At 54.4% G+C, this 19,029-nt stretch overlaps 1 protein-coding gene across 1 annotated transcript in view; it reads right to left on the reverse strand.

Moving 5' to 3' along the window:
* The window catches only part of ITPK1 (inositol-tetrakisphosphate 1-kinase), a gene marked incomplete at both ends in the record, with an annotated part of 150,892 nt that overhangs the window by 37,597 nt on the left and 94,266 nt on the right, over window positions 1-19,029 (reverse strand). Inside the window, one exon of the mRNA XM_080707918.1 lies at window positions 1,766-1,883. Within this exon, the coding sequence (XP_080564044.1) occupies window positions 1,766-1,883 (118 nt within the window). The remainder of the gene's footprint in view (window positions 1-1,765; window positions 1,884-19,029) is intronic.

Consider the following 19,029-nt stretch of genomic DNA (forward strand, 5'->3'; position numbering starts at 1 on the left):
TCATCATTAGGAAAGGAAAGCAGATCACCAGAGGCCCAAGGAAGCCGGTGTGCGCTGAGAAGGCCTGCCCGCCCGGGCCCGGGACCCCAAACCAGCCGGCCCCGCACCGCCCTCCCCAGAGGGGTTCCTCAGGGAGGCCCACGGGCTCTCCAACTGTCCAGGCGTCTTGGGTACTTGCTAGATCCAACATGTAAGCCAAGCCTGGGGGCTAGGAGCGGGGGAGCCTGAGTTCAAGACCTAGCTGGACGCTGGCCGAGCTGTGTGACATGAGCTCTCCCGGCCTCTGCTGCGCTCTGGATATGGCTTGTGCCCACCCCAAAGGTCATGCCTGGAGGCTTGGCTCCTGGGTGGTATTGAGAGAGAGCACAACCTTTAAGGGAGGTCCGCAGGTCACTGGGGTATGAGGTCTTCTCACGGGCCTGTTGTTAGTTCTCCAGAGAGAGCTGTTACAAAAGGGGCAAGCCAGGCCCCGGGTCATCTGCTGACCCCAGCGCCATCCCCTGACCCTCCCACCATTGTTATCTCCATGCAAGCCACAGGCCTGTGCTATACTGGTTGGACTTTCAGCCTCCAAAATTGAGCTAAATAAGCCTCTTTATTTTATTTTATTTATTTTTTGCAGGTCTGGGGATGGAACCCAGGGGCATTCAACCTCTGAGCTACACCTCCTGCCCTATTTTTTATTCTTTATTTTGAAACCGGGTCTCACTGAGTTGCAAAGAGCCTCACTAAGTAGCTGAGGCTGTCCGCGAACCCCGATCCTCCGGTCTCAGCCTCCCAAATGCTGGGATTACAAGCGTGCGCTACCACGCCCGGCTCGCCTCTTTAATAAAGATAGCCTGTCTCAGGTATTTTGTTATAGTAACAAGAGACGGATATGGCCTCCATGACTCATCTATAAAATGAACAGGATCATTATACTCACCAAAGAGCACTGAATGAGCCAATATAAGGAAGAGGTTTGACCCAAAGACAGTAGCAGGGCGCACACCAACATGTATACCCCCACGGTCCCGTGACGGTCCCCTCGCAGACAAGCTGTCCCTGGTTCTACGCGCCAAACTGTGCCCACCATCACGGAAAATGACTGCCTAGGCCAGAGTTCCAGGCAGTCACGGCCACAGTCATGGTGTGTGTGGGGCGTGGGCGCAGGCAAGGACAAACCACTTTTCCTTCAAGTTAAAGCCGTGCTCTCTACAGGGATCGCTGAGCACAGGGACAGGAACGAGGAGGTTGCTGTTAACATGAATCTTTCCCAAAAGTCTCTCTCACATAAACACACACCTTGGGAGGGCAGCGTGTGCTTCTGCAGGGGCTGTGGCTGGCAGAAGTCCATGGCCAGGAGGCGGGTGCCCTCTGTGAGGACAGAGCGCACCTCCAGGCCCAGCGCCACACGACACACCTCCACGTGTTGGATTCAAGGCCCCGCAGATCCCCTTGTGGGGCTGCATAACCCACCCACCAGCCAGCTGGCCCTGCCGGTGCTTGTCCCCACCCGCCTCCCTCCGCAGTCCTGCATTATCAGGACACTTCATCACCGGCCCAGGGGGTCAGCACAGCAAAACAAAACCCTTGGCGGAGCCACTCTCCAAAGAACACCCTGGGGCTGGTGTCAGAGAAGCATGAAAGGACCTCCCAGGATGACCTGCTTCCCTGCCAAAGTGCTTAAGAAGACAGGAGCCCGCTCCCCCACCCCGCCACAGCCACCACCTGTGACCACAGAGCAGGGCCGCCGGCCTGGCCTCCGAGCCACGCGTGGCCGTACCTTTCATGTACGCCTCGATCTTCCGGATGAGCTCGTAGGACTTGGAGCGGTCGAGCAGGGTCCTGATGGCGGGGAGGGGGTCCAGGACGATGGTCTCGGGGTGGGCGTCGATGTACTCCTGCAAGGACAGCAGGCTCTTGGTTAGAGGGAAGGTAGTGAGGAGACAGAAAGGAAATAGGCAGATAGGGAAAAGGCCTTGGTAGAAAAAAGTTAATTTCCTGAGTTTCCTGATTGGCGAGGAATACCTGAAATTCCAAAGGCTCAGAGATAAGAAGGCCAGAGCTTCACAAAAGCCATCTGTTTACTAATCAACAAACCCACAAGCAAGTCTGGCATTCCTGAAAGTAGACCTTCAAAGGATTTGCAAATACCCTATGCAAATTCTCCTTGGAATCCCAAAAGTCACCCTAACCAAAAATGGACTTGCAAGTGGTCAGGCCTTGCCTGACTGGATGACAAATTGGAGACTTTCCTGCTCGGGACCCCCTCCCCTTTTGGGGAGCTGTTCTCTCTCTCTCTTTTGCAGGTCCTGTTGGCCCTGAGAGAAGGCAGAGGGCATCTGAGGGCACGTGGCTCGGGCGACTCTCGAGTAGTGACCTGAAGGCCTCTGCTGGACATCATGGCTGGCCAGGCCCCTAGGGGTGACCTGCACCTCTTTTCTGGCAGATCGTGTGGACTCTGGGAGAAAGTAGTTTGCAACTGATGGGCGCTTGGCTCGGGCAACAATCAGGTAGTGACCCTGAAGGCAGCTACTGGACCCTGGAGTTCCGACCGCCCCTTTGGGGTGTTCGGCCACTTTTCTCTATTCCCTTCTGGCAGATTGCGTGGACTCTGGAAGAAAGCAGCCTGCACCTGAAGGCAATTCGGCTTGGGCTACTCTCAAGTATTGTCCTGAAGGCAGCTGCTGGACCCAGAGTTCCACCCCCATTCCCTGCTGCTTCCAATAAACCTTTTACTCCCCCTTCCTGAGTTCTGTGGGTGTCATTCTTCACTCACCATAGACAAGAACTCGCTGGGTTTTCTCTCAAGAAACCTCCGTTTCAGTAGGTGCCAAAATGAGGGAGATGAACAAGATTTCCTGCCTGGAGCCCACCATGCCCGCCCACCTACCTACCTTCCTTCCTTCCTCTTGTTCTCTCTTCTCCTCTCCTCTCCTCTCCTCTCCTCTCCTCTCCTCTCCTCTCCTCTCCTCTCCTCTCCTCTCCTCTCCTCTTCTCTCTCTCTCTCTCTCTCTCTCTCTCTCTCTCTCTCTCTCTCTCTCTCTCTCTCTTTCCCTCCCTCCCTCCCTCCCTCTCTTTCTTTCTGGAAACCTGAAAGATGGAACCCATGGCCATTCTACCTCTGAGGAGCCCACCATACCCACCCGCCTTTCTCTTTCTTTCTGTCTTTCTTTTTCTTTCTTTTCTTCCTTCCTTCCTTCCTTTCTCTTGTTCTCTCTTCTCTCTCTCTCTCTCTCTCTCTCTCTCTCTCTCTCTCTCTTTTCTGGAAACCTGAAAGATGGAACCCATAGCCATTCTACCTCTGAGATATAACCCCAGCCCTATTTTTTATTCTTTATTTTGAAATAGGGTCTCACTGAGTTGCAAAGGGCCTCACTAAGTAGCTGAGGCTGGCTGCAAACCATGAGTCTCCTGTCTCAGTCTCCCGAATGCTAGGATTACAAGCGTGCGCCACCACACCTGGCCACCATCCCCTTTCTTATGCCTCGCCCCATCACATGACTTTGGTTAAACCAATCAGAGCATGCCAGCCCCAGGGCTGCTGCCTTAGGAGAGGCCAACAACCCTGAGTCCATTCCATCAGAGACAGGCTCAGCACTCTTACTGGGAATGCTGGGACCAGAATGCTCTTGGCCTCAGGAAGAAGCTGGAAACAGGGCGACAGGGCAGTCACCACGGGCACTTACAGAGAGGCTGAACACAGAGAACAGAAGAACAACCAGGTTCTGGTGAGGTCGCCTGGCTCCTGGGTAAAGCCTTGCCTGAAACCTGCTCTGGTCCACAGGCCAAGTACACTCCATGGGAGCGCCAACCCAGCACTCGGCACTGATGAGCGAGTGCCCTGAGGCAAGGCTGGGGAGAGTGGAAGGGAAGCCTGAGATCCCATGGGAGACAAGATGGAGAGAAACGTGCCCCAGGTTCCCAGCCAACACTCAAGGGTTCCCTTCAACGCCCAGTGCCTTTGCAGTAGGCACTACGGAAACTCGAGAGAAACGGCAACACAAATCAGTCTTTAGGAACTGACCACCTCCTTGGAGAAGTGACAAGAACTTCCATGGAAGGGAGGGGGTTGCTATTATCCCTAACAGAATCCAAACAGAGCAGAGTGTTTCTCGAAAAACAGCAAGGGCCGAGACAGAAGATCCCTGGGATCCCGGCCCTGCCGCTCCGCCGTGACTACAGGAGCGGGAGCCGCCTCTGGGAACAGCTACCAGGGCAGACCTAGAAATGAAACTGTCCCCTGGCTCTTTAAACTGTGAGCCTGAGGACAAGTCACGGAATGCTGGGAGAAGAGAGTCTTGGGGGAGAGGCTGGGCTGGAGGAGGCCACCTCCCTGGGGAGGGCTGAAGGGCGCATGCACCCAAGTGCACCTTCCAGGCCTAGCCCTCGGGTCTCTTTGGAAGTCACATCTTCAGATGTGACCAAGTTGAGATGGAGTCATGCCAGATGTGGGTGGGCTCTGGTCTACCGACTGGCTTCCTTATGAGATGGGAGAAATGTCGATTCCGGCATAGAGCGAGGACACGGAGGACAGACGCTGGCGCACCAAGGACATCGGCAAGCACAGGGGCCAGGAGCCGGCGGCAGAGGGCCCTCCCCCAGAGTCACCAGGAGGCACTGGGCCCACCACACCTTGATCTCAGACTCTTGGCCTCTGGAATTGAGAGGAGGGATTCCTGTTGTTTGAGAGCACTTAGCTTGCAGAACTGGAAGGTGCTCTCTCCCGGGGGAGGGGTGGGGGTGGGGTGGCCAGCAAAGATCGGGAGCAGAGCCGTACCCATGACGCTTCTTTCTTAGTAAACCATGTAATAAAAAGCAAGCGCCACTTAGGATCTTTTTCCCAAATGAACGTATTTTGTTTCCTAGTAATTGTCTTAAAAGCACTCAACTCAAAGGCCAGAGACTCATATATTCACTTCTTGTCTGAAATCTGCCTCTTCTCATATTCCACAGCAGAGGAGCGGGCTACGGGCTCCATTCTGCCCTTTTCTCTGACTGTGTCAAACTCCCTCCGTCCCTAGGTGGTGGGGGACGGAGGCCTCGCATTCTGGTCCCCACTCTGGTGGACTCCCGGGGATCTGCACAGGCACCCCTCAGAGGTGCCTCTCCCTGCATGCGGACCCAAGAGCAGGACACAGCCGCCTTTGCTGCCCCTTCTTCCCTTGGAGGCAGAACTACCATCCGGCAGCTCGGCCACTGGCCTATTGCTCACACTGACTGATAGAGGGAGGACTGCCCTGACGGTCTCGTCCTCAGCCAAAAGCCTGCTACTAAGCCTCTCTCCTGGAGCTCCCCAGGGCAACTCTCCTGGCATTCCACTATCAGAGTATGATTATTTTTATTATTTATATTTTTGAAACAGGGTCTCACTGAGCAGCTGAGGATGCCCACTATCCTTCTGTCTCAGCCTCCCAAATGCTGAGAGTGATCTTTTGAACCAGATTACCACTTCCACAGAGTTCATCCTTCATGAGACGTGTGTGTATGTGTGGGAAGTCACCTAATATCTCAATTTTAAGAGGCCGTCCACTTAGACCAGGCATGGTGGCGCACGCTTGTCATCCCAGCATTCAGGAGGCTGAGACCAGAGGATCGTGGTTTGCAGACAGCCTCAGCTACTTAGTGAGACCCTGTTTCAAAATCAAGAATAAATAATAGGGCAGGGGCTGTAGCTCAGAGGTTGAATACCCCTGGGTTCCATCCCCAGGCCGTCCACTTGACCAGCTTCACCCACTGGCCCTGCATCTACACTCTGTGCCACGGCTCCTTGACCCTGGCCAAGCGCTGGGCGGAGCACTGAGCAGGCCCAGGAGATCCAGGCCGCACACAGCCACCTCTCTGTGTCTTCTGCACCGCCTTTGGTGACCTCTCTGGTCTCTGCCTCCACTCTGTGACCCGAGCAGTTGCTGCAGATGACCTTGGAGGTCCTTGTAAAGCTGACCTCAAATTCAGCAAATCCACTGGCTGGAGAGACCTGGGAAGCAGTGTGGGTGGAGGTGGCCTTGAAGGCTGTGGGAGCTCAGCGTCACAGCTGCCGGCGGGGGAGGGGGGGCGGCACAGGTACGCTCGCTGCCCTCCTTCACCAAGGAGGGCAGCCCCAGAGACGCTCGCTGTGCTGCCATGGCCCAGCTCTCCCCCAGCAACCGAGGCTGCTAAACAATGGCACATGCCTTCCTCCAGACACATTCTCCTCCCCAGGCCTGAGAGCAGTATCACCAGCTAATGAGAAACACGAAGCGGGTCCCCAGTTTATGCACCAGGGTGGTGACTTTTAAGAGAGAACCCAGGATCATCGAGACACTGAATTTAAGCCCAGCTCAGGAGGGAGAGAAGCCACAAGAAACCAAAGGGGAAAATCTCCGACAAGCAGGCGCCAGCCTCTTGGAGCTTGGAGAAAAGCATTGGGCGCTCATGGAAAAATCATTCCTGGACACAATCTCCCTACTAGGGAAGGGCCCGAGGGGGGCAAAGAGGTGGTTCAATCACCCCCGCTCTCCACAAGTGGATTCTCTTCCAAGCTTTTCAGCTTATCTATTGTATGGAAGGCTCATGCATTTTTCACAAGTCTCTTAGAATTACCAAACAAATTGCTGAAGAAAGGCCCAAGCGGTCTCCATGGCAAACGGTAAACACTGTTCCCTCAGAGGGCCTGCCTGCCAAGGAATACCCAGAGAGGGATGCTGGAAGTTCAAGGGGAGCCTGGCTTTATGCAGGAATGTACAGTCTTGGGCCAGGAGGACCAGACCGGGTGGTAAAGTCTGACTCTTAAGAGAGGACCAGGGGGCAGAGATCAGCCAGGTGCCCTCATTAATCAATTTGTACATATGGGGGAGGGGGGGTTCCTGGGGATTGTACCCAAGAGCATTTGCCTCTGAGCGACACTCCTAGCCCTACTTTATTTTTTATTTTGAAAGAGAGTCTCACTAAGTTGCAGAGGGCCCCCCCTAAGTTGCTGAGGCTGGCAGAGAACCTGTGATCCTCCTGTCTTGGCCTCCCAAGTACTAGGAATACAGGCATACGTCACCGCACCCTGCTTCAGCGATAATTTAAAAATAAAGGCAGCTGCCACCTACGTGGGACTTGCTATAATAGCACACTGCTTTCAAGTGCCATTTTTTAAAAAAAATATAAACATCCTCTGGAGTAAGAACTAAAGCTATAAAACTTTTAGAACAATGGCAGAAATCTTTGCAGCCTTGGGTTAAACAATAGTTTCTGAGCTACATTACTGAAAAAATCAGAAAAAGAAAAAGCAGGTCATTGAACATCTTCAGAATAGAGACGTCTGTGAGTCCAGCAATGGCCAGCGATGGTTCACCTAGCAGACGTGCTGGCACTGACCCACCACCTGGAGCCGTGAGGGCCACTGGGCACTTTTACCCACTGTGGGCCCCTCAACGGCACCATGAGAGTGGCAGGATTTCACCCCATTTTACATAGGACCCTGAGACTCTGACAGGCACTGTCCAGAGGCCAGGTACCTGGCGTGGTCCTGCTCTGTCCCAAGGCTCACTCCCCCTTGACAGTAGGGAGCTCTCTGTGGCACTCTTGACCCAGGAGCTGGAAGCCTGCCTACTGCCGAGTCAGCCCGGGCCCCGCAGGCTCAGTGTGACCTCTGTTGCTGGGTTAGGGAGCTGGGCTGGATGAATGGTGGGTGGGAAGCTAGGACAGAGGAAGGCCCCTCCCCGCCTTCTCTGCAAAGTGCAGGCCAGTGCTGTGCAGGGCACACAGCCTGAGACCGGAGGCCCAGGTCCAGGGAAAACCGCCTTCCTCAGGGTGACCTGGGGCCTCACCTGAGAAATGGAAACTGCAGTGTTCCTACCTGCAGGATTTTCTAAAAAATAGATTAAGGAGATAGAATTCACATACCAGGCAGTTAACTCACTTAACGTTTAAAATTCAAGGGCATTTAGCACGTTGACCGAGTTGTGCAATAATCAACACAATATTAGGACATTTTCATCATCTTAAAAGGAAACCACATGCCCTTCTGCTATCAGCTCCAATGTCCCCATTCCTTCCAGCCCCTGGAAACCAGGCTCTACTTTCTGTCTCTATAGGATGGCCTATTCTTGACTTCTTTACTTTATTCTTATTTTGGGGGGGATTGGGGTTGTACTGGGGATTGACCCCAGGGACATTTACTTCGAGCTACACCTCTAGCCCTTTTTATTTTGAAGCATGGTTTTGCTAAGATGCTTCTCACTAAGTTGCTGAGGCTGGCCTCAAACCCGCTATCCTCCTGTCTCAGCCTCCCAAGTACTAGGATTACAGGCGTGCACCACCATGCCTGGCTAATCTAGACATTTCTTCGGAAGAAATCATAAAATAACGTGGTCTTTTGTGACCAGCTTCTTGCTAGATTCATTCACACCACGGCACGAATCATATCTCATTTCTCTTTATAACCAAATCATATCTTACGGTGAGAATGTGGCACCATCTGCTTGCCCATTCATCACTTGAAGGGTTTTTGGTTGGTTTTCACTTTTGGGCTGTCATAAGTTAACAACGACATAAGCATTTGTGTGCAAGTATTTATGGGACTTTGGTTTTCATTTCTCTTGGGTATGCAACTAGAGATAAGAATACAAAAGACCACAAAACTTAGCTCTTCAGGCATAGATATTTTACAAAATCATAATATTCCATCATGGGCTATAAGAACACTTTTTCTGGTTTCTGACCGGGGTACTCACATAAAATATTGCATGAGACTCATACAACAGCCCTGTGGCCTACAGGAAAAATAATTTTTTTATTCCTGTCTCATAGATAAAGAAACAGTCTCTGAAAGGCAGTGACTGGCTCAAGGTCAAACACAGCTAGCTGGGTTTTAATCAGGGTTCAAAATTCATTACAATATTATAATATTTATTACAATATTAGACTCAAGGCCTCTGCAGTGTACCTTGTTGCCAACTGAGACAAAATGCTTCTATCCCCCAGAAAGATCAAGAACCATTTGGAAGCTAAGTGCTTCCATTTGGAAGCTAAGAACTCTGTCCACACTTGGTCCCTGGTCAGGCAGGTCTGGAGCGGCAGAGGGTGGACACCTGGGGGCCTGTCTCCAGGGGCAGCAAAGGTCCGTGTGCAGGGCCACAAGCCTGGTGCCAGCAGGCAGGCCCTCCGCAGGCATGCTGCGTGGAGACCTGAAAGCCAGCTGGAGCCGCAGGGAAGCTAGCTGCGGGGGAATTCAGGATTGGAGGCGACTCTCACAAGTGGCTGGAAGCCACTAAGGGGGAATTGAGAGCTTCGATATGTTGGATTTGAAGGCCTGTGCCTTGGTTTCCTGAACACTTTCCTTCCTTCCTCCTAGAAGCCAAGGTCCTTGTCCTCACCCCGGTACGAGAATGTCACGTGGGATGACGACGGGAGCTGTACACAGGCAGTGGGGACGAAGCTGGGGTCCCAAAGGCCTTCCCTCTCGCCAGTCTGCTGGGTCCCGTCATCTTCTCACCCTGTCTGTATCCTGGTATGATCTCCTCCTGAGAGAGAGTAGGACAGAGGCATGCTGCTGACCAATAGACATCGGCTCTGTGCTTCCGTAACGTTGCCCAGTAGAGCCTCAGATAGGACGCAGCCCCGGCCAGCGGCTGGGTTGGAGCCTGACGCCGAAGCAGAGAACAGCAGCTGCCCTACACCAGAGATTCTGACCCACAGACTGCGAGACAACAAATGGATACGGTTTTAAGATGCCACATTCACAGGAACTTGCTACAGAGCAAAGAAAACCAACGCAGATCCGGGCTGTAATTTCTGTGCAAGGACCACCCGCAAAAGGCCAAAGATGTCAGTTCTGACAAGTATCACAAAAACCCGGGTGCTGGTGTCCTGACAATAAAAAAGTAAGGAAGAAAGGATGAAAAGACCCGAGGGCGCAGGAGCCGGAGGGACTCTGGGGCCTGGCGATGTTCCGCCCCTCCATCTGATGTGGTACTCGGCGTATCTGGATGGCAAAACCCATCACCCTGCTCACTTGCGGAGAGGTCCACTTTTCCGTGTGTATATTTACTTCATTTTTTTTTTTTTTACAAAGGCATTGCGCATACCTGTAAAGCCAACTCCTTGGGGGGCTGAGGCAGGAAGCACACAAGTTCAAGACTAGCCCGGGCAATTTGGTGAGACCCTGTCTCAAAATAAAAAATAAAAAGGACTGGGGGATAGCCCAGTGGGAGAGCACCCCTGGGTTCAAACCACAGCACCATGAAACAAAACAAAAACACAAAACAACGAAACGCTGGCCGTGATGGCAGGGTCCCTGTGCCAGGCCTGCTCTGCAGTGAAGCCTGCCTTGACTTTGTTCCCGAGGACCCCAAGGAAAGCAAACGGACACATGGCAATGTCTCCCCCACGGCTGTGCCAGCCATCGCTTGGGGGCAACAACCAAGAATACAGAGTTTTGCCAGGCTCCCAAAGGAGACACACACAATGGCATCAAGACACACCTATAAATCCCAGCCCTTGGGTGGCTGAGACAGGAGGATCGCAGGTTCAAAGCCAGCCTCAGCAACTTGGCAAGAAGACCCGCAGCAACTTAGAGAAACCCTGTTTCAACAGCATATTAAAAAGGGGGGGCCTGGAGGGCATAGTAATATCTACTATAGTAGCAGTAGCTTAGAGGTAGGATGTTCCTAGGTTTAATCCCTAGTGCTACTCCCCCCACGCCCCCCAAAACAAGATGTAGGAGCAGCCGCACCCAGAAGAAATCCTCGAGCGAGCGATTCCTGGTGAGTCAGAACGTGGGTGTGTCAGTTAACACTTGGCCACGAATAAATGCTAGGGAAGTACCCCCCAGTAAAGGAACTGAAATTACTTCCTTATGGCTGTTAAAAATTACTCACGGGGCGGGGGGTGGGGGATGGGTGTGGTGGCCCACGCTTGTAATCCCAGCGTTTGGGAGGCTGAGATAGGAGGATGGCGGTTCACGGACAGCCTCAGCTACTTGGTGAGGCCCTTTCCAAATTAGTGAGACCCTGTTTCCAAATAAAGAATTAAAAATAGGGCTAGAGTGTTGTTCCAAGGGAGAATGCCCCTGGGTTCTATCCCTAGTACTGGGGAAAAAAAATTTACTCACAGGGACTTTTATGAAAAAAAGGTGCCCCAGGGCCTACGCTGCACCCTTTCTCCCGTCTGCTCCTCCCCAGAGCAGGCCTGTGTGCAGACCCTGCATGTCCCTTCCCTACTCCTCTCACACCAAGGACAGGCTGAGGCCGGGAAGCTCGTAGTTTCTGAAGCCCTGGCACTGTGACAGGGTCCTGTCAGGGCTCCAGGGTGAGGCTGCATTATTCATACGCCACCATGCACTGGCCACAGCCCTGCACGGTGCAGGAATGCATGCTGTTCCCTCACTGCCCCCCTACAGAGTAGGTTCTGCTACCAGTCCCTTCTGACAAAGAGACAAGGGCTCCGAGTGCCTCAGTGCTCAGCCAGGGCCTCCCACCCAGGAAGCGGCCCGGGGGAGCTGGCTGCAGTCTGGCCTTCCCACGCCCTGTGAAAGGAGCCTCAAGTCTCGCTGGGCCCGGCCCGCTCAGCCGCACCTCCAGGGGACCTTTCTCACATCCTGCAGCCTGGCGGTTTCAGAGACCAGGCCTACCCCACTTGGCATCAGTGTAAGGTAAAGCACCCCAAAAAAGAGGAAGTGGAAAGTCGGGCGTGGTGGTGCACGCTTGTAATCCCAGCACGTGGGAGGCTGAGGCAGGAGGATCACGCAGTTTCAAAGCCAGCCTCAGCTACTTAGTGAGGCTCTCAGCGACTTAGTGAGACCCTGTTTCCAAATAAAATAGAAGATAGGTCTGGGAGTATAGCCCGGAGGTAGAAAAGCCTCTGGGTTCCATTCCCAGTACCACAAAAAAAGAGGAGGTGGAGTCTGCCATCTCCTTCCCAGAGGTGGAGCCACAGGTGGTCAGAAGTGGCCGAGACTGGAGGGTCCCTGGGTCCAGTCTTTGCAGAAAGGAAGCAGTAAAGAGGTCAAGGTAACATGGGGACAGGGTAGGAGCCAAGACTGTGGCAATCTGCTTCCCCGTCAGCCCGGGGTCCACCCTGCTTCACTGTGGACCGCCATGCAGGACCCACGTCTGTGCCTCTGTTCCCAGCCCAGGGTCAGGAGGAACTCTCGGAGGGTACCCAAATGGCAGGACTGGATGCAACAGCCCCCAGGGGCACCTGTGAAGAGTGTCCCTATGGCAGAGCGAAGGGCCATGCAGGTGAGCCATGCTGGACACATGGGGCCACAGTGGCTGCCGCTGGAGGAGGAGTAGACACCAAGCAGTGGGGACTACTGGGCTCCTGCAGGGTCAAGGGCAGTGGTATCTTCAAAGGCACAGGGCAGTTCTGCAGAAAGTGAACCCTGTCCTAGGGAGGTCAGGGCCACATCAGTGTGATGTGATAGGCCCCACAGCAGCGCTTTCTAGACAGGGACCGAGTGGGCCCTCTGGGTACACCACCAAAGCCACGATCGACCACTGTTGATGGTCTTGATGTCAATCAAGGCCAGGGCCAAACACCCCAAGCAAAGTCTCTCCGGTGCCCTCCAGAACACCTGCTTGTCCCTTAAACTTCTAGAAAACCACGGGCCACCGTGGGAAACCCATATAGTCCTGGAGCTGGAGATTCAGGCAGCTAAACTTTGAACTGGACTCTTAAGACTCAAAAGGGAGTTGTGGCATCATCTAGCATATTCCAGGAGCAGGACTACCAAGTCTGGCCATGCAGAGTACCACTCAGTGTCCACCACCGCGCTGTGCCGTGTGCTCCTGGGTAGCAGTGGCTGGCAGCCGGCCAAGGTCTCTGCCTTCAAGTCACTGGCAGACCAAGCATTTGGGCCCAGCAGCGTACGGCCCCACCCAACCCCTGCACAAGGACCCCGAGGCACTGTGTGAGCTGGGATGGATGAGGAGTCGAGAAACTTGGGCTGAAGTCCTAGAACGGCCAGTGACTTTTTGTGTGTTTCTAAAAGTCACTGCAGTTACCTGTATCTCTGTTTCCCCATCTGTTCAACGAGGGGTGGAGTAACTCATTCCATCCTTTCTGGCTCTTGCGTTCCAGGTGCTCTGACCCTGTGCTGTAATGAGTGAGCCAAGGATGCTCTTGGGCCCTGAGCTGGGTCAGGCCTGAGGTATCACGACTCAGGAGCCGGGCTTGCTGCTTTCTGAGCACACAGCTGGGGGCCCCGTGGCCTGGGGCCACTGAGGCACATGCCCGCACAGAAGGGCAGCAGCCCAGGCAAATCACCCCCAAACTGTCCTTTCTTCTAGACTCAGTCCTGGTGTGCTGTGGGCACCTCCTTACTTCCTATCTTTTTTCTAACTTTTCCTAAATGGCTCCTTAGCAGAACTGAGCCTCTGTATCAGAAAACACTTTGGTCTTCACCAGTCCTCATTTGTATTCTGGAGAGATCTCTCCTGTCTGAGCGTAGCCTGAAGCACATGAGACCAGCGCCCAAGGAGTGAGTGAGTGAGTGTGTGTGTGTGTGTGTGTGTGTGTGTGTGTGTGTGTGTGTGGTGATCGGTGAGTATCACCTACTTAGCTACAGAACAGCCATGTCCCGTTCACTCTCCAGAGGTTGCCAAATGGCAGATATGCTAAGATGTGGGGCCCCCAATGACAATGGAGTAAGGAGGTGGGTGCACACACAGAGCTGGGGGAGCTAATCTGAGAATTACAGGGAGGGGCAGTCTGAGGCTATGGACACTGAACCCCAAAGGGTCACAGGCAAGGGCCAGGAGGGGAAAGAGCATTCCCAGCAGCGGGAACAGCAAAAGCAGAGTCCAGCACGCCCGATGACCTGCCAGGAGCCTGGCGTGGCTGCGTGGACACAGGTTTCAAGGAGAAGGGGAAGTTACAGCCACGGGCAAGAAAAGCAGCTGGAGACAGACTAGCTAAGATGTCGGGACTTGATCCTAAAGCAATAGGGCTGTTGGTTGGGGAGTGCCAGGCACAGCTCTGCGTTACAGAGTGGCCAGCCCGGCAGTCTACAAGGCCACGGGATGGAGCTTGGAACAAACGAGGCCTTGGCAGAGTATCAGAGCAGCGCTGGCCTTGGGCATGTGTGCTGGACTTCGGTGTCCAGGAAGGATTGACGGGCTGCCGTGACCTTTTGCACAACACTGTCTCTATGATTTGGTGGGGCTGGCTGGAGCTGGCAAAAAGGAAATCGCAGTACACTCTGCCCCGGGCCTACTTGCTCCTCAGCCCACGAGCTCAGGCTGGGTGGTCAGATGGGGACAGCTCAGGGGCACACAGGAGAAGGCTGTGTGCACCACAGTACCGGCTGGGAGCAACGAAGCCCGGCTTCAAAACCTCGACGAGCCAAGTGAGGCTGGCCAAACCCCTTTCCCAGGCCTTGAGCATCCAGCAGCAAAACCAGCATGCCAGAGGAGACTGCTAGCATCCTGGCACCCTCCCACACACCGTGACTCAGGGCCAAGATAACTGATTAGGAAGTGGTAGGAAAGGGACCAGCCTTTGGTAGGTGAGAGTCATGGGTACAGATGCTGTGGAGAGAAATCTGGCAACAGCCAAAAGTGAAAATGCAGAAAACTGGCATTCCTTTTCCTAATTATTTATCCTGCGGATTCCTCACAAGTATACTTGGAGACGTAGTCACTGCAGCGTGTTTCTAAAATGTGATCAGAAATATCCTACATTGGTTAGTAAAGGATGGCAAGGGCGCGTAACACGCAGCTGTTAAAAAGAATGAGGTACCTTCAAGCACTAATGGTCACTTCCAAGGTGCCTGGGGGTGCAGGACGGTGGGCTGTGTGGCCAAGGGGGCCTCTTTGGTCAAGACCCAGAGGCCCCTGGAAAGGCACTCGGCCACTGGAACCAATGGCTGCCCCTCCCAAGACGGGGAAAGGCTGGCTGGGCAGTAGAGACAGAGAGAACTGGATCACAAACATACTTCCCATGCACGCATCGCTTATTCCAGAACTGCTAAGATCCACACAGATGCCGCGGGGAGAGCCATACCTAGGGACTCCTAAGAAGCATGGTGCCTATGCGTGTGGACTCTGCCTCAAGCTGGGCGAGAGGTGGGTGAAACGCTGGAACATCTGGGAAGGACAGAGGACACTTCCTCGGAGCAGAAGGCCGGCAGCCAGACCTTCCAGGTGGAGCCCAGAGCAGTCTGAGCGAAGGGTGCGGGAGGACCAGGGGAGGTCGGAGCACAGGCCCCAGCCTCTAAGACGCACTGTGTGCGCCACACACCACCAATGGGGGAGAGGGAAGGCCCCTTGAGACGGGGGAAGGTGCTACCAGGGACCCTGGGGGAAAGGGCTGGGGTCAGAGCACCCAGAAAACAGCAGGGCCTCCTCACTTTTGGTCTGTATGCACAACCCAGTGCATGCACGGGCTCCGCATCTGAAGGTGAGCACCACGCACAACCATTCAGCAAGGCCCTCTCCCAGGTGGGCTGAGGCATCATGGCTTCATACAACCTGTTCAGTCACCTACGAGCTGGGGCTGGGACACGGGGGCTCTGCAGGGACAAACTGCTGTAAAAGAACCGGCAGAGCGGCTGGCACGCGGCACAGTGCTAAAGCACTTGCCTTCCATGCGCCATGCCTGGGGCTCGATCCCCAGGACCCCAAACGAAGACCACCAGAGCCAGGTGTGGTGGTGCACTCTCGTACTCCCAGTACCTGGGAGGCTGGGACAGGAGGATCGAAGGTTTAAGGCCAACTCCAGCAACTTAGCAAGATCCCTCAGCAACTTAGACCCTGTTTCCAAGTAAAAGTAATAAAATAGAGCTGAGGGTTTATCTCAGATTTAGAGTGCCCCTGGGTTCAATCCTAAGTACCAAAAAATAAATAAAATAAAATAAAAAGCCAGCAAAAAAGCTCATGAAAAGTGTCGCTCTAGCCAAAACTCAGCTCTGAGTGCAACCGAGGGGAGGGCTGGCTGGAAACTGAATGCTGTCATTTTGAGTCAGCAGATCCCTCTTCCCCCTCCCGGACCCCCAACTGAAAACAATACCTCCCTTTCTGTCCCCAGATTTCTGCACTGAATGTATAAGCTTCTTCCCTTTCCTCTCAGCAGGAAGCAGGCCAAGCGCCCGGCCTGGACCGTTCACCTGGCAGGTGTCATGCGCCCTCGGTCCCAGAGCCACAGCGCCTGTCAGGTCCTCCAGAAAACGGGGAAGGGGGGTACGAAGACCACACACGGCCTGAAAGAACCAGGAGGGGCCAGCACTGGCCTGACCACACCTACAGGATGGAGGGGTCTTGCAGTCACCTGGCCCCTGTCACAGCAAACAGCTGAGCCAGGTGAGCACAGGAAAGGGGAGACCCAAGGTCCCCGAGTGGCCCGCACCACGGTCTCTCACGCCCTACGTGCATCCATGAATTATTCCCCTTGCTCCTGCTCAGGAGCCTGCAGAGGTGCCCATGTCCGCATCCAAGCAACCCTCAGCGGCTCCCCTGGAGGGAGCCCCAAGACCCTGCTCTTGCCCACAACAGACTGTCAGTTCCCCAACAAGCAGAGACCTACTCCAGGCATGGGCTCACAGGCCGTCTTCACCCAGGGCTCTGGCACATAAGCCTAACGCCAGCCAGGGCTCAGGGCTGCCATACTGTCTACAGGGGGAGAGAAGTCCCCGGGATCATACATGATCTGCAATGGTGCTGCTGGACCCTGGGACAATCAAGGGTCACTGGAGCAGAGGACCCAGGGTCATCTCTGCCACCCCAGGCTCCCGGCCTCCAGCAGGCTCTGGCTATGTGAGAATGGACAGCCATCACTACCAGAGTGCCCCGGCCCTGGCCCACAGGGCTACGGTCACTTCAGGCCTCCAAACAGTGGCCCAGACAAGCTCGAAGACGGAGAGTGGGGGTCCTGCTGCCACCTGCCCCTGCCACCATCCCGGCCGTGGGCGGGGCCTCTTCCTCCAGGAGAGCTGGGAACTAGAAAGTGGCACGTTGATGTTCAACTCGTACATTCCCCCTGCCCTCTCCACTCTGGCTGCACCGAGGTATTCCACTCCTTGGGCCCCCCAGCCTCGTCCTCCAAAGGGCCCAGGCGGACGCTGCCCTCCACCTACTCCCCAGGCAATGAGGATGGGCTCTGTCCTGTCCCTTCAAGGCCTCAGCTCAAGCGCCCACTGATTAGTGGCCAGAACCTCCCCGTTATCACAGACATGGATTTATTCCTCCAATACTTACTGTGACTGGGGCTGTATTACTTTCCCTCCTATTTACCTGTGTTTCGTTTGCATCACCCCTGTTCCCAACACACACATGTGCACACATGCACCCGCACATGATCACATGTCTACAAAGGCAAGGGGCTGTGTCCACCTGACGTGTCTTTTATGGTTCTTGGCACACAGTAGGTGCTCAATTAAGACTTGTTGAATGAACTTAATAGTTGTTTGATCAATGGAGAGACTGACGGATCAGGGCGGGATGTCAGGAGGTGTGGGGGCCTGAAGCAGGGAGTGAGGACTGGCCAGCGTGATGTGCAGGGAGGGCTCGGAGGACATCCCGATGCCTCGCTCATCCATCCCCAGGGGACCGTGGTCAGGACAGGGCCAGCATGGGCTGCACCTGGACAGCTGCACTCTTGGCTCGAGGTGGGAATGTGATTTGTTACATGAAGCTAAAGGAAACCACTCCAGGCTTTACTGTAGCCTTCAGCCCACACAGGCAGACAGAACCGAGTCAGGAAGTCACGTCCCCGACACAGTCCAGGGGAGAATGGGAAACAGGCTGCCCTTTCGGCTTGTGGTGTTACTGATGAAAGACGCAATGGGACTACAGTCCTTCTGGTTGGAGATCCCAATCACGAAAGCCCAGACATCAGACCCAGTGGGGTCTCGGGGTCCGTGCTCACACAAAGGATGGCCTTCCTGGCCCACTGGGCTCCAGGATGCTGAAGCCATACCCAGAAGCACCGTGGTGCCCAGCCAGGGGCAACCCCCACTCCGAACATCTGCCATCTCTGGGAGACATTTCTGGTCATCATGATAGGGGAGGGGGTGGCAGCGGCACTATTAGCATCTCGTGGTAGAGACCCCAGTCCAAGATGTCAACAGTGTCACGGCCGAGGAACCCTAAGATAACATATATAAAATCCAGGTGCATGGTACATGCCCATAGTCCCAGCTACTTGGGAAGCTGAGGCAGGAGGATTATAAGTTCAAGACCTATCTGGGCAAGTTAGCAAGAACTTGTCTCAAATATAAAATTGAAAAAGGGCTGGGGATGTAGCCCAGTGGTAGAGCATAAAGGGTCCAATCCCCAGGATACCTTCCCCCTCAAAAAGAGACTTCTCTCTACAACTTTGGGAAATGTATTATTAATAAACATTTGTATTTCTAAGATTCAACATGCCCCCAAATCCTGAGCAGCAGAACATTTCTGTCCACACACACACAGAGGGGCCGAGGCCAGCGTGGAGGGTCAGGGCTGAGGCAGGCTTCAGAGCTACACAAAGACCAGCTCTGCCTCTGGGTGGTAACAGGGTCGCAGGTCAGCCTGGGATCCGGGTTTCCTTTCCACATGGGAAAGTGCCTGCAACCAGCTAATGGCACTGGACGGTATTAAATGATACCGCCCTCCCACAGCAGAAAGAGCGATTTCTGGCCACCGCCTGCCGGCCCGGCTGCAACACACAATGGGCAGATTGTGTGGCCGTCTCCACCATGGGAGGGATGGCCTTGTGACCCAGAGCAGCAGGCATCTCGAGGCTGACCTCATAGTCACCCCAGCACGGGGTCTATTCCTCTGGGACTGGGCTGTGCCCCGTTCTGCCTCCCTTGGCACCTGCTGGCCAAGGTTTTAAAATCACATGGCACCAGCTGGATCAGAGGTAATCTGAGACGGCAACCTTTCTCAGGTGACGCTGAATCACGGATCCGCATGCCAGCCAGAGTCGGGGGTCGTCCATCAGCTGCTGGCCAAAGCCCCTCTACAGCGTACTAAAGAAGAATGTGAGCTCCATACGGTCCCAGCCCTGTTGCTTTCTAACTGATCCCAGGGCCTCAGTTTCCTTGCCTGAGCAGCAGGGAAGTAACTGCATGATCCCAAGGACGGAGGTGGGAGCCAC

This window comes from Muscardinus avellanarius (genome assembly GCF_963383645.1).
Source record: "Muscardinus avellanarius genome assembly, chromosome: 12".
Classification (NCBI taxonomy): Eukaryota; Metazoa; Chordata; class Mammalia; order Rodentia; family Gliridae; genus Muscardinus; species Muscardinus avellanarius.